The 16,285-nt window shown below is 41.6% G+C and overlaps 1 protein-coding gene across 1 annotated transcript in view; it reads left to right on the top strand.

Annotated features, from left to right (window-relative positions):
- LOC309548905 (uncharacterized protein) overlaps positions 1-16,285 on the top strand; it is a 52,550-nt gene that overhangs the window by 17,034 nt on the left and 19,231 nt on the right. The window contains exons 5-6 of the mRNA XM_082248830.1: positions 2,401-2,528; positions 8,481-8,616. Of these exons, the coding sequence (XP_082104956.1) occupies positions 2,401-2,528; positions 8,481-8,616 (264 nt within the window). The remainder of the gene's footprint in view (positions 1-2,400; positions 2,529-8,480; positions 8,617-16,285) is intronic.

The following is a 16,285-nucleotide window of genomic DNA, read 5'->3' on the forward strand; positions in this document are numbered from 1 at the left end:
TTTTGTACCTATGTTCAGGAGAGTATGACTATCTTCCATGTTCAGCCTACATCTTATCTTTTATGTTTAATTGATGGAACCATATTGATGTAAAAAATGTTTTTATGTATATCGTTGTGCATTGTATGTGGTGCCTTTAAAGTCCCACACACGCATGACATTTCTTTCTATGATTCAATCTGGTTTGGACCTTCCCTTAAGTGATAGTGGTATTCACCAGGGACTCCGTCAGGATAATTAGACTTCAAAAAGAAAAAGTTTTTGAGGGTCAGGTCTAGATAAGGAGGGATCAGAAAGGAAAGCTTTCTTTAGGTTTTAATCAGTGTTATTAGTGTTTTCAGGCCAGTCTTTGGCATTAGCTCCCTTCTGAAAAAGGACCATAATGAGGGCTACCAAGGTAGAAACTGACAATAGTATTTGGAAAAAAGAAATAAATCTTCAAGTAACCTTAAGGCTGATGGGCAGAGGCCAATCCAAGTTAAGTGGCTTCAGGCCAAAGATTTATTGGCCTGAAGCCACTAAATAACAGTCCTGACATAACAACAATGATATAAGAGATCAGAAGAGAACACCAAAAGATGGTCCAAGTATATCGCCACACACAGTAGAGTAGATCTCTAAAGATTTTGTACAGCCCCCAAGGACATCAGCAGATGGTTATAGCGATTGTCTCTGATAATGAAAGCAGTATTCTATTTGTCTCCAGCCAAGATTCTAATAAGAATAGTGGGGTAGATGTGGCATGTGAAGAGTGTAAGAGACAAACCCAGTTGGTGAGCTAGGCACAGGAGTTAGAGGAGCCAAAGGCAGGGATGCAATGTGAAAATTGTGCTGTAATTGGTCAAGGGGGCTGGGCAGGATCTGCAGGAATGTAATTACCAGGGATTTGTGGTCCTTCTTAGGTTGAGGCACATAAATCAAATTCATGATGAAAGGCCCATGCAACCTGTCACTAGCCAATCAAAATGGAGAGCAATAGACCCTACCTTGACTACTATTGGGTTTTCAGAAGTGTGGAGTCTAAGGGACAAGTGATGTTTACCAGGGACCCCCTCGCAATGATTTGGACTAGGAATATGTGCTTGAACCAACAGCAGAATTGGTCAAATGATTAGAGAGGAAAAGGAGGAGCTAGAGGAAGAGAGATGCTCAGATATGTTTGGCTGCAAAGGCTCAGAGGAGCATAGTTTGACAAATGGAGCATACCAGGAAAGCTGTGCCTAGCTGCAAGGGCATGGAGCAGACTTTGCCAAATGGAGCATACCAGGAGTAGCTATGCCCAGCTGCAAGAGCTTAGATGAGCAGAGTATTGGCAATACCTGTAGGCAGGAGTGACAGGTAAAGCATAATGGGAACAGTACCAGCGGCCAAGTGTGACAAGTGGCGCATACTAGGAATAGTAGCTGAGGCCATGAATGACAGGTAGAGCACATAGTGCCATGATCAGACAGGTGAGACATAGCAGGAACTGCACTAACAATTAAAAGTAACAGGTGGACAAGTGACACAGCCGGAACCAGAAAGGTAAGTAGCTGCTACTATAGCTGCTGCTGTATTAGCTGTGCACATTCACTGATAACATTTGCCAGCAATCACATATGTAGAGTTAGTAAATGTGCAGGAAATGTTTTTGAAGCTTAGTTCTATTTACACTGGTAAATTCAAAAGAAAAACTATGACCTCCAGACCATCAGCCCAAAACATCAGACTTGTGGTCTGGTATCCGCATTAAATATTTTAAGCCCAACAGAATGCAATTACAGTACCTCGCCGCTGAGAGCCTGAGCCAGCTGCTCTCTCCCCCTCCACAGCCAGATGCACCAGTTAGTGCTGGTAGCGATCAGCAGTCTTTCACAGATGCTGGATCAATAGGGAAAGATGCAGCATATATATATATATATATATATATATATATATATACACACACAGACATACAGCTAGTGCTTTGCTCACTTATAAGACAATTCAACATGTGCTGTACACAATAAGGCACTTTTTCATCCTGTATTTATTGGAAAATATGGATTTCATACTACTAGTGTTTTAAAATAATAATAATTACATAAATACATAAAATATAAGTTTACAAATGTGTAGCCTTGAAAAGAGAAGCTTAACCATAAACCACTACAGGTTGCCTTTAATTTATAAAATGCTTAAACACTTGATACCTCCAATCTTTTCTTTTCGTTTTACACTGTGCTGTTTGATGAGTACCATAGAAGGAGAACTAATGTGCAAGTGGAAGTGATCAGTATTCAGGTTAAGAAAGAAGAAATAATAGAACATCTGGTGGCATGCTTAATACACCATAATAATTAAAAATATATTGTATTACAATTTAATAGCTGAAATTAAAAAAAATGAAGTTATAGTATATTTCTGCTCAATATGTTTCAGAGGAGTGAGCATTTATGCAATGCTGACGGGAACACTTCCGTTTACTGTGGAGCCATTTAACATTAAGCAGCTACATCAGAAAATGGTGAATCTGGAAATCAACCCGATTCCACGTGGTGTTTCAACAGGTACTGATTGATTTATACTCACAAACCAGGCGCTCCTGGGGTGCCTGTAGAGTGGAGGGCTAGAAGAAAGCCTGTGAGGCTCCCCAGCGGTTGTTCTGCTGCTAGCCAATGAGCATGGGAAGGGTGCTGATAAGGACAAAAGTACATGATGATAAAGTGCATGGCGCGAAACATGTAGTCATGGCAACTATATAGCTTGTGTCCCACCCTGGTTCCTGGTGTTTTCCCACAAGTGGCGCCTGTACGGCTGATGTCACCACCCTGGAACTACAGTGGAGTCCTTTCATCCTTGAGCCGGCTGGTTTCCGGCTTTGTGCGCACACTGATCAGCGGTCCTGGGAGACTGACCTCCTCTCACTCGTGTTGCTTGCTGCCAGGTGCCCTTGTCTACTCCAGCCCAGGGGGATGTAAGCATTTTATATACTTTGTTTTCCGGTTATCAATACCAGTAAACTGTTAACCCATTCTATACTGGATGTTTACCTGACTCCTTTATCCATTGCATCCCAGTGTGGTTCTTGTGCTGCCTTCCTCATGTACTGATTGATTTATCTTACAATATACAGTAGATTCCCACATGTTGCTTTAAGGAAACCTGTCATGAGAGAAATGTTAGCTCTGTCATGTAATGCTCTCCTCAAAAACCTGTGAAGCGCTACCTCCGAAGATGACACTGTAGATTAATTCTTCCTCCCTAAGCTCTAGAATCTTCTAGAGGCAGAGGGAAGTAATCAAACTCCCAGTCTGTGAAGCTCAGAATAGACTAGACTAAACAATTTCTGCTCCTCTAATTACAGAGCAAGTCAAAAAATAAATTTACCTAACAGCCTAGCTAGAAGGATGCATTAAAGTGATATTAAAGTCTTGTTTGTTTTTGTTTTTTTTAAATAAAAAACATGTTATACTTACCTGCTCTGTGCAGTGGTTTTGCACAGAGCAGCCTGAATCCTCCTCTTCTCCGGTCCCTCGCAGGCACTCCTTGCCCCTTCCTCCTGCTGGGTGCCCCCACAGCAAGCAGCTTGCTATGGGGGCACCCAAACCATGCTGCTGCTCTTTGTGTCTATTCAGACATGGAGTAATGGATTGGCCCCACCCCCTCTCTCTCCTCATTGGCTCACTGACTTTGATTGACATTTGGAATTTTAATGCAACAGTTTCTTTTCCTCAGTAAAATCGAATTACTGTTTGTTTATCATCTATTATAATGCTAATGGTAGTTAAATTTTTGTAAAGAAAACAAAAAGAGGGCGCACCGACCTAGCGCATTATCCTCAATAACAGGCTTTATTGTATAACATTAAAAATGGCTACTCACAGACGTAGATGATAGTAAAGCATGTCGAGCTTAACTGCTCAAATGTCCGGGTCAGTCCATGTAAATGTCCATGACCGATGAGATGATGGCTGATGCGTTTCGAGGCTCAGCCTCTTCCTCAGAGCTACTGTGTCATGGCTATCTCCTTGGTTTAAATAATAAGGCAATGGTCCAGTCCCCACCCCCAGGTGGGAGTATCCCCTCCCCCGGGGAGTGGCCTGAGCACCATTACATTCTCCCTCATGACATCTTTGGTGATAGTCTCCCCATGGGGTAATATACAATGGCATATATCGATCATGCAGTTAGAGTATAATACAAGAGATAGCCATGACACAGTAGCTCTGAGGAAGAGGCTGAGCCTCGAAACGCGTCAGCCATCATCTCATCGGTCATGGACATTTACATCTACGTCTGTGAGTAGCCATTTTTAATGTTATACAATAAAGCCTGTTATTGAGGATAATGCGCTAGGTCGGTGCGCCCTCTTTTTGTTTTCTTTGCTTTCAGTATCGGTGGACTACCCCAGTCCGTTTTGGGCAGCAAGACCTTAGCCATTTGAGAAGCCAGGATTGAGTCCCGTGAGGAGTGCGGTAGTGGGGCTGGGATACCAAGCGCAGGAGAAAGGTGGTCACACCTTATGGTCTTTTGGAGTTAAATTTTTGTATTTTTATATGCTAGCATTTTTTTTATGATATTAGACTTGCTTATAAAAGAGGTCATCCATGTTCTGCAACAAACAGTTGACATATCACATATATAATTTTTATAATTCTGTTGAAAAGGCAAAAACATAGACATGTTTACATGGTGCTTACCAACATACACCAGCACACATACAACCTTTTGAAAGCATCATAGATACTCTCCTCTGTCTATTCAGATACAATGGGGTTGATTTACTAAAGGGTGTTCACTTTGTAAGGAACTCTACCCCAGAGCTTAGTAAATGTGGTAACATTTCAGTTTATAAAGAATATCCAAATCATGTGCAAGAAAAAAGAAAACTGCATTTTTTTGCTTGAACATGATTGCATGATGGAGGTCACCTTCACCTTATTCACCAAGCTCTGTAGAAAATTCCAATGTAAAGTGCAACTTTCCTTACAAACTGATTATGACCAAATTGCCAATGGAGTTAAATGCATGAACTTTACAGCTGTCCTCGGAGTTCAACCTGCATGCAACTGCTCAAAAGTGAACACTAGTCCCTAGATGTCTGCTAATTTCTCACATATGGCATCTCCAAATATAGACTAGAGCAGTGTGAAAAGACTGGGAAAGGTCCATTACAATGCAGATTAAATACTATGGAAATAAACAAAGGCACCTCAATTTTGTTTTTTACCTTTCCCTCTTTGCTACTTTGTTAATTTCCAGAGTATTTATTCTCATTACTATAATTTATAGTAGGAGATATCTGTGATTAGTTCTAGTTACTTTTTCAATTGTTTTTTTGATTATGTCATCACTGGCGGTTGGTGGTGAGAGGGGTTGTAGGAATTTATACCTGTGTGTGTCACTGCTGTATTTGTCTTGAGAAAGGCAGGCTGCGCCCTGCCAAAACATTGACGCTGATTAAACTACATTGGAAAATTTCTCCTGTTGTAAGTCCCGTTGAGTGCACCTACTGCCTGATTCATATTCTGTGTAGGTTTTTAAATGGATTGCGCCCAGGACAGAAGTTCTACAAGTGTTTTCACTGATAAGAGGGTAGCACCAGTCCTCCTGTACCGGGCCTGAGTCAGCATGGGAGCCCAGGCAATAGGGGAATCAGATGTGAGCAGGAGGGGAGGGGGGGTTATTGGTGCAGTGGGGTGGGGGGAAATTAACCACTTAAGCCCCGGAGGATTTGGCTGCTCAAAGACCAGGCCCTATTTTGCGATTCGGCACTGCGTGAATTTAATGGACAATTGCGCGGTTGTGCGCCGCTGTACCCAAATTAAATTGACATCCTTTTTTCCCCACAAACAGAGCTTTCTTTTGGTGGTATTTGATCATGTGTGAGATTTTTAATTTTTGCGCTATAAACAAAAAAAGAGCGACAATTTTGAAAAAAATACCAATATTTTTCAAATTTTTTTATAAGAAATTCTCAAAAAAAAAATGTAAAAATCAAAATTTTTTAACATTTTAGGCCAATTTGTTTTCTGCTACATATTTTTGGTTAAAAAAATAGCAATAAGCGTATTTTGATTGGTTTCCGCAAAAGTTATTGCGTTTACTAACTATTGTTTTTTTTGTTAACTAGTAATGGCGGCGATCTGCAATTTTTTTTTGCGGGACTGCGACATTGTGGCAGAGAGATCAGACCCCTGACTGACATTTTTGACACTTTTGGGGGTACCAGTGACATTACTACAGTCATCAGTGCTATAAATATGCACTGTTACTGTAAAAATAACACTGGCAGGGAAGGGGTTAACTTTATTGGTGATCAAGGGTTTAAGTGTGTCCCTAGGGGTGTGATTCTAACTGTGGGGGGGCGTGGCTAGTGAAGTAATCACAGAGACATACGATCCTACATATCAGGATCGCATAGCCTCTGTCATTACTTCAGGGAGAATGACAGACGGCTGTGATTACATCAGCCGTCTATCTTTCTCCCTCTCCTGAGGGAGATCGCGAGTTGCTGGCGGACATCGGAGCGGCCGGTCACAAGCGCAGGCTAGGCAGGGAATGAGCGGGGGCGGAAGTGCACTGCCGGCGGCTCAGGGGAGCGACATACCCATACATCACTTTGCCTGTAGGGGGCTGACTGCCACAGTATATAGTCGTGCGGCAGTCGGCAAGTGGTTAAAGGAACCAATCCCCTTTTTTTATGTCCCTGCAACACTTGAAAGCCAGCTTCTCCCCGTCTCCTTCCTGTTGGCTTTCAGCTGCTGCTGAGAGAAACAAACATGGAATTGTTTTCTGTTATTGACCCCCTTGCTGCACCAGCCACCCTCCCTGTCCAGGATTCCATTACCCCTACTGCACTGACCCTCCTCTCCTCCCCTTTACCGCTAGCTGATATGTTTATACAGGTTGGGGATCTTTTCAGGATGGGGAGTGGGAGAAAGAGATGGTAAAAATGTCTAAATTCTCAGTCCCTTTCTTTGTCTCACATTTGAAACATCAGAGGTATGTTTAGACCCCTGATATTTTACCAAAGCCCTCCCCCCAAAACAGTGTTGTTAACAAATAAATAAATAGAAAATCATGTAAAAAAAAATGTGAAAAAAAAAATGAAAACAAATAATTTAAAAAATAAAAACTCATTCACACAGGTTCTCTGGCCCATACAACGTAAATGAGTGGTTTCTGTGTGTGGTTGGAGTCACCTGTTACTCTATGAGGACATATAGGCTGTACAAACACAGCCACAGGTCCTAATTTGACAGGTGTGTAGATGTGGGTGAGTGGCCCCATATGCCCACTGTCTGTGATGGGGGCCATACACCTGCATCCACATACCTATAATATTAGGAATCGCAGCTGTGTTCATACAGCTGCTGCATCCCAATAGCGTAACATAGGCTGCCTATACACACAGCTCCAGCAATAAAAAAAAAAAACACTTATTCATACTGTACGGGCCACAGCATCCATGTGAATGAGCCCCAAGACCTCATTCACACACACAGCTTTATTTATAAACTCAATTCAGTTTTATCTTTTAGATTTAGCAGGAATTTTGTAAGGTATTTTGTGTTTGCGCTTCCTACGTGAAAATATTGTTTTAATATTTTGGGGGGCTGTCAGGTAGGCTGTGGGTGGGGGGTGCCATTTCTGGCCGTGGCTATCATTAGATGATTCATGTAGCGTTTACTTCCTAGAATCCATTTGCCCTTAACTCAGGTGTTAAGGCAGGAGGGTGTGATTAGCTATGAAAGCCCCTCCTCCCCTCCAAAATACTTCTGGGATGTATGACATAATTTGCCTAGGCCAGGAAACCAATAAGTAACTGAAGAAAGGCAAACAAGTTTCAAACAAGGAAATATGATATACTTTCCTGTCTATTTACTAATGCTAGCAGCATAAGGGTTAAAAATAATAAATGTTGATTATGAAAGTGAAGATCCACTTCAAATTATTTGTTTGACTTGTTAGATGGGGATGCTCATGTTTGTATATTTCTATATTTTCTATATTTCTCTTTTATATTCCAATGTTCTATATTAATTAATCATATTTCTTTCAAATATATGAAGTTTATCAAGTTGCACAATTGTCAGAGACCTCAGGTTTCTTCTACTCATCAAGCAAAAGAAAACATCCCAACCCTGACCATAAAACACCAACATAAATAAGCAACAAAGGCACTTGTCCTAACATGCCCCACTGCACAGCCATTTACTGGGATGTTCAGTGTGCTGCTGCTTCTCCTCCACTCAGCTCTAATACAGAGGGAATGTGATCACTTATAAAAAAAAAAAAAAAAAGGAAAACATGTATTTATAATGTTTTTTTATATCTATACAAAAATGTTTTGCCTTTCATTTCTATTTTAAACTGAATGGATTATTTTACAGGGTGATTGTTTATAATCACTTACATTTTCTAATTTAAATTGATCAAACATCGCCACCATACAGCATTCTATTATTTTATTGCAAAACACAAGAATACAGTTTCCCCTTTTTTGTACTAATCAGGTGCAATTCGGTTCATCCACACTCTTCTGGAGCCAGATCCTGCCAAACGTCCAACTGTAAAGGAAGCCATGGACAATAAATGGCTAAATGATGGGTTTATGCGAAAACGTCTCAGTTCCATGTCATACAAAAATCGGTAAGACTTCACTGCAGCAGGATATAATGTATATATGCAGTTATGAACACACTTTGGGGTCCAGTTATATAGTTTTTCACATGAGAAATATACAAATTTTACAGACAATTTACCCATTTTTCCAGTTGAATTTAATTAGAAAAAAGTGGGAATCTTGAGTAAAAGCTGTGTTAATCTTGACTAGAAACATTTATAGATTGACACCTTAGGATTTACTAAGATGTTGTATAACTATTAGGTTTTTATTGCTGTCTGTGTGCCCATTATGGAGATTCACAATCTCTGTTTGTCCTATTTATCATTTTTATCAAAATTGAAAGTAAAAGAAAAATTGTCTTCTAGATTGTCCTCAGAAAAGTAATAGAGGGGAAATCTTCCAATTGTGACACTATTTATGGTGACCTGGTGGGCCCCAATAGAATCCCTTAATTTGCAGGGATTTCCTCTCACTTCCTGTAATAGCTATGGGACAGAAAGTGAAGGTAAATCTCCCCAAAGGGACACATTTTGCAAAAAAAAAAAGGTGACAGGGTTAAAACCTTTCTTTACTTTATCCTATATTTAAAAAAAAAATGATTTTTTTTTAGACTGAATTTTTTGTCTGCTTGTGCTGCTTTTCTTAGCCACCTCAGTCCCCCTCTACTCTCACCACATATTAGTGTGTTTTAGAGTAAAGAGGGCTTTCTGATCACTAGCAAGCAAGTAAGACATGGCTGCTAATGGCCACCTTTCCTTACATTCTGTGATGACATGGATCACTTGTACTTTGACACTCTCATTGGCTGTGTATGTTTTGCCTGTGATCTGCTATGTCCAATTACAGGAGTGAGGTTCCTGAAGGACAGTCTGACTCATCCTCAAACAATAGGGGAGCAGATCCATCTCTTCAGCAGAGATCAAAAATCACCAAATGAAGAGTAGCTCTTTAAGCACCTTGGCCACTTTGTGGAATTACCAGATGAAAATAAAATTCTTAAACAATTAATGCAGCCTGTAAATGAAAAATGGTAAGGTACAATATATTATCTTTTTGGGGGGTCAGATACACTTTGATATAGTTTTAAAACAATTGTCAAGAGAATGTAGGGGCTTTCATGCTGGCTGCAGCTGCTGCATTCAGTGAGCGGTCAGCAGGTAGCAAAGTGGGGGGCGAGGCAGCTATCAGTAGATCGACCACTCTCTTTTGCATTCACTGCAATTGATCATTTTTATCTCTGGCACTAGAGGAACCTTGCAGAGAATTAATTTGTTCTTTTCACAATCCCCTGGTGTATGTATAGGGCCTGATGGGACATTTTGGACCCAGAGAGGCTATATATAGCCCCTGTTTGGTCATTGGTTGGTTGGGTGCCCTGTAGTGTAAGATAGGGACAGACACCCACTGGCTAGGGAGAGTTAGGTTCAACATAGGAAAAGTGTCCTGTGGAGGATGGTCAGTTTAGGATTGGTCTGGTAAATACCTGGAAACTACCTTGTTTGGAGAAAGACCTTGCTAGCCAGCCTGCCATCTGGATTGGTACATCCTTGTGCCTAGCATCAGCAGTGGAAAACCCCAACAGGAGGGCCACTGTATAAGTCTCAAGGGTACCCAGTAAAGAAGCACTCCTAAAGTTTTCTACTAAAGTAAGTCCCTCTCACTTGAATTGCATTTGAAATTATGTACAAGTTCCTTTTCGTCCATGCTTCCACTTTTGTAAAGCAAACACATTGTTGTACAGTTCATTATATAAACATGAAAACTCTTAGAAAGCGTCTCTCCTGGTCCTTTGAAATTACCACCACAACCTTGCATCACCCAAAATTTGGCATGGCCATTTTGGAGGACTTATTCTCAACAGTGGAATGCTTGCTAGACCCCACTGTAGAAGACTCCTCAGGCCAAAAACAGTCTTATCATCCTGTGGGAAACTAACAGCATCTTGATTCTTTTGTTGAGGATTGACAGTCTCTGAAATCTGAGTCTCACTTGCACAGGCAAGCCACGAAGGGACACATGCCTGTCAATTACTCTGATTGTGTTACTTGAAATGTTTTGTTTTTTGCTTTCTCTTGTGATATGGGGTGATTAAGCACATGTGGTAGAGGTGATATTCAAGGAGTTGTGGCAGTCCAAACTGTATTTTAGGGCACGGCAGCCCACTTCTTTAAAAATAAAATGAAAGAAAAAGCTCAAACACAATGATTCCCATGCAGGGGTTTTGCAGCAATAAAACAGTCAAGAGAAACTGCTGAGTCACCAAGCTCTTTTGTCACTAGCACCACTGTTTGTAGCTCTCAGCTCCCCTGGCTCACTAAGCCTTTAGTTGCAACATGCAGTCCTTCACTGCATGGGCCCACTCCTGGCCTTTAGATAGGGTTCTCTTAGTACTCCAGGTTCTCTCACTCCTCCAGTGACATACAGACTCCATCCAGCCCTTGGACGTGCTAGCCACCTCAGTTTTCCCATCTCCACAGACTTGTGAAGCTTTCCTGACTCTCCCAGTCCTGTGGGTAAAGAACCCCCCCCCCAACATGGGGTGCAGTCTCCTGGCCGGAACACATGTCCATCCTGGCTGAACCACCCAGGTCTCTCCTGACAGGGTTCTGTCTCCAAAATGGGAGCCCTAAGCTATGATCAGCTTTGGCTTATAACAAGCATGCACACCTGTATACTCACACAACCTGCAAGTATCCAATAAGACCTGGACACAGGATTGAAGGCTCTGTCCTACTCAAGACACGTTGAAGCCTTCAAGCTCCAGGTCCCAATCTATGATTACAAAAATCTTCAGTCAGTGTTCTCTATTCAAAAGAAACGCTCCAGAGCTTCACACTTTGCTTTAATAGGAATCCTGTGTGTATTTTTCCTATAATAACACCATGGCATGGCCTAGTGCTGTTTTTTATATTGCGGTTCTTTATATTGTATGCTGTCTGTTGGTCTTGCTGCAATATTGCAGACTGCTTTGTTTACGTGAGGGGGAAATGTAGGGGGGTGGTATGCTGGCAACTGCTGCTGCACTCAGGGAGTCATCGATAGAGTCAGAGCTCGAGCACATGACAGAGTGGGCAGCGAGGCAACAACTTGCAAATCACTCACTTCCACATTACCTGCCAGAAGTAAATGCAGTGATCATATGACTGCTGGTTACCTCTGGCACTAGCCTTGTGGAAGACTAATTTGTCCTCTGCACTGGGCTCCCAGGCCACCTTGTATGGAACCTGTGTCCGATTGGACACAGCTCTCCTGAGATTTGGGCAGTCATTTTGAATCTAGAGATGCTATATTTAGCCCCCTTGGTTATTTTGTGCACCCTGCAACATGGGGAACATAGGATAGGGACAGACACCAAGGTTAGGGAGAATTAGACTAACCTTAGGGAAAGGTTCCGCCTTAGAGTCAGTTTAGGGTTGGTCTGGTAAACCCCTGGAAGTTTGGGGAAAGATGTTATCTTGCCTTGTTCCTTTAAATTACCTTTACATGCTTGTCCTGCCCACAGACAATGGAATCCTCCATTGCTCATCTCTTCTTAGTAGGGTGCTAGCTGCCATGCTATCAGACCTGGCGCTCAAGCTTTAATACTTTACGTTTCTGACCTGGAACAGTAATGCAGATAAGGATTTCTCAGAATTTCCTAATTTTTATATTTGTTTCAGTAGTTCAACCTGTGGTTCAGCATCATAGCTATTTACATAGCATTTTCAGAAAGAGATCAGCAATGGCAGCCCCCTTATATTTTAACGTAGCATTTGAGTATAGGTCCTCTTTAATGCAGTCAATTTCCGACTGATTTCAGAAGCACGGAAACTGGTCACCTTCCCTCAACAGATTTAGAGGGCAATGTATAAAACCCAAGTGTAAAATGCCAGTGTGGAGTATTTCCAGGGATGCCCTGTGGTTTGTGCAGAGTATATACACCATGTCTTTATAAAAAAAAGGCCTCAAGGCGTACTAGGATAGGGTCTGGATTTCATGCAAAAACAGCATTACTGAAAGGAGGTAGTATTGCCTGAACAGCCTACAAAGTGCAAGTAGCTGACTGTGAAAAAACAGTTGTCTTCATTTGCATACTATATGTGAATAAAAGCAATGTTGCTATATCAGCTGTACAGATGACCTAATTTCATACAGGAATTTGTGATTAGTATCCTGCCTTGAAATCTGCTTTAGAAACTGAATGAGAGTTGTAATCACACTATATTTCATTAATTTTCCCCCAATTCATTGTTATTGATACCATCCTAAAACTAGGGCTATGCTTGCAATTAAATCATTTAAAAGCTATCTCAATATAATCATATTTATTTCAGTGTGTTGTAAATGAGGTGACTGAGCGTCAACAAGTGATCAAGTTTCTTAGTAGCAAAGATAAAATCACTGGTTTTGCCCTGGATTGTATACTCTGTATTCTGCATGTAGTCAGATTTACCTTAATATACTTTTAGTAACTGAATAATCAAGCCTATAGCTCCCAAATCTATGAAACATTATTAAGAAAACTGCATTCAAGATCATATAGAAATTCTGGAATGCTTTAAATTAAATACATTTTCAATGTACACTATATTGTCAAAAGTATTGGGACACCTGCCTTTATATACACATAAACTTTGATGGCATCCCAGTCTTAGTCCGTAAAATTCAATATTGAGTTGGCCCACCTTTTGCAGCTTTAACAGCTTCAACTCTTGTGGGAAGGTGGTCCTCAAGGTTTGGATGTGTGTCCATGTCAATGCTTGAGCATTCTTCCAGAAGTGCATTTGTGAGGTCAGGCACTGATGTTGGACAAGTAGGCCTAGCTCACAAGGTGTTCACAAGGTGTTCTATCAGTTTGAGGTCAGGACTCTGTGCAGGCCAGTCAAGTTCCTCCACCTCAAACTCACTCATTCATGTCTTGATGGACCTTGCTTTATGCACTGGTCCAAATCATTTGGTGGAGGGGGGATTGGTCCCTTAGTTCCAGTGAAGGGAATTCTTAAGACATCAGAATACCAAGACATTTTGGACAATTTAATGCTCCCAACCTTGTGGGAAATGTTTGGGGATGGCCCCTTCCTGTTCTAACATGACTGCGCACAGTGCACAAAGCAAGGTCAGTAAAGATATGGATGAGCGAGTTTGGGGTGGAGGATCTTGACTGGCATGCATAGAGTCCTTACCTTAACCCAATAGGACACCTTCGGGATGAATTAGATCAGAGACTGCGAGCCAGGCCTTCTCGTCTTGTCTTGTCTCGTCTCGTCAGTGGCTGACCTCAAGAATGTGCTTCTGGAAGAATGGTCAAACATTCCCATAAACACACTCCTAAACCTTGTGGACAGCCTTCTCAGAAGAGTTGAAGCTTCTATAGTTGCAAAGGGTGGGCCAACTCAATATTGAACCCCACGGACTAAAACTGGGATGCCATTAAAGTTCATGTGCATGTAAGGGCAGGTGTCCCAATACTTTTGATAATATAGTGTAGATGTAGCACCCTCCTAGGTAGGTGCTAGAGAGAGTGTAGTTTTGAAACCTTTCTGCTTACCGGAAGGATTGCCAGGTAAATCTATATTGTTCTCTGCCTACCAGAGAGCAGGATCTGTTAGTGAGGTCTGCTCAATGTGCTCTGGTGCAACTTAGTTTGTCTGAAGTGTTTCACAATGGTCCAGTAGGGAGGCATATTGGACAGTGGGAGGAAACCTGACAAATGAGTGCACAGGCATTATAGTACAGCCCTGGTGATTGGCAGAGGAAAGTGCCTCGTTCATGCTGGGATACTGTATAAATGCCAAGATCACATGTGCTCAGCATCTTTCAGCGGGAGAGCGGTGTCCCAGAGAGAGGGGGTGGCTGCCTCTTCCTCTGTAGAAGTTGCCATGCGGCCTCAGGTGGTCAACCTGAGGACCTAAGGAGCTGGAGTGAAACTGAACTCGGAGGTCCTGTAAAGCTGACTGAAAGGGAGACACTGGAAGGATCTTATTCTGTATACAGTGAGAACAGATCTGTGTCAAGGGGCCTGACATAAGGGGGGCCATCCCTGCAGCTAGAAGGGTCAGCAGACAGGTGTCAGCAAAGGGGATGCTGGAGAGTATCCTGAGGATAATGTAGTTCACCAAGTATATAGCTGGAGAAAGAGCAAGGAGACTTAATCCTTTCCATACACGTGGCAGTATGGTCAAAGCAGTGTTACTGCTTCCAAAGTAATCTGGTGAGGACAAGTGAGAGTTGTCCTTATCAGTTGTAAATCGTTCTAGCTGGAATATTCCACTATTCCCTTCTCCCATCCAAGTTCCACAATAAATATCAAAAACCAACACCCCTGGACTGATTATTGAGTAACGAGCCATTGGGAGTAAGGATGAATGTGTGAACTGTACCCTAAGTAACTGTCTGCAGGTAATCAGAGGAGGCCCAACAAGTCATCATACAGCAAGCCGTACGGGGACAGTGCTACATACTGTATGTTTAGTTTAAAGCTGAACTGCAGGTGTGATCTCAGTTGCACACTTACATTTTTCCAGATTGGACCAAAATAGCTCTGCCTGTCTTATACCAGGGGACCGGTGTGAAAACTGACAATTAATGTAGCAGTAAGCGCTACTACAGTGATTGCTGCAATTTTTTAAGTTCTGTGCCAAACGGCTGGCCTGCCCCACTGCACACTTACTACAGTTGATTATTTACTCACTACTGCTTCCCTTTACAGATGCCCTGTATTTTTTTTTTAATGAATACAAGGCATTCTCTGATTGGATGACATGGTCATATTGACATCACCACCCCACAAGTCCACCTCATCCAATCCGACAAAACCCCATGTTCACTGTAATAAAAATATTGAAATAAATACTGAAATAAATAAAATACATTTAAAGTTAGTTTATGGAAGTATTTGAAAGTATTTGAATGTTCCTTATATAAGAAGTACTCTAAGACAAGCAGGCTTTGCATGCACTTGTACTGACAAGGATCATGCAAATAGAAGGAGAGAATAGAGTTGTAACCTCATTAGTTTACTGCTGCTCCTTCATTGTCATATTACAGTCTGGGAGCAGGTAGGTTACTTGGCTGGATCGCCAACCTGGCTATGTGGTGTAAATCCCAGGGCTGGCTGGACAAATTATGAATCCTTTGGCAAGTAAAATTGCCCCTATTTATTTAGCTGTTTGACTAGAATTAAGCTTTGAAGAAAAAAATTATATTTAATTTCACATTCACACAGTGGGGTTTTTTTATCAACGTTTTTAACTAGGATTTATCCATTTTTTCTACATTGACTCTTATGGTAAAATAAATAATTCTGGAGTGAAAACATTTTTAACCACTTTAATACAGGGCCCTTTTACCCTCTTCCTGCCCAGGCCAATTTTCAGCTTTCAGCGCTGTCGCACTTTGAATGACAGTTGCTTGGTCATGCAGCACTGTACATAAATGATATTTTTAGCATGTTTTTCAGAGCCGGTTCACACTGAGGCGATCCGACTTGCCGGGGGGCCCTGTGAAGTTGTTGTGCACAGCGCTAAGTCGCCTGACAAGTCGGCCCAGTGTGAACCGGCTCTCACACAAATAGAGTGATAAATACATAAAAAAAGACCAAACATTTTGAAAACAAAAATGTGTTTTTCTCTGTTTCTGTTATACAATTTTGCAAAGAAAAATAATTTCTTTATAAACTAAAGCCTGGTACACACGATCAGATTATTGAACGAT

Source organism: Pelophylax lessonae (genome assembly GCF_965119305.1).
Source record: "Pelophylax lessonae genome assembly, chromosome: 3".
NCBI lineage: Eukaryota > Metazoa > Chordata > Amphibia > Anura > Ranidae > Pelophylax > Pelophylax lessonae.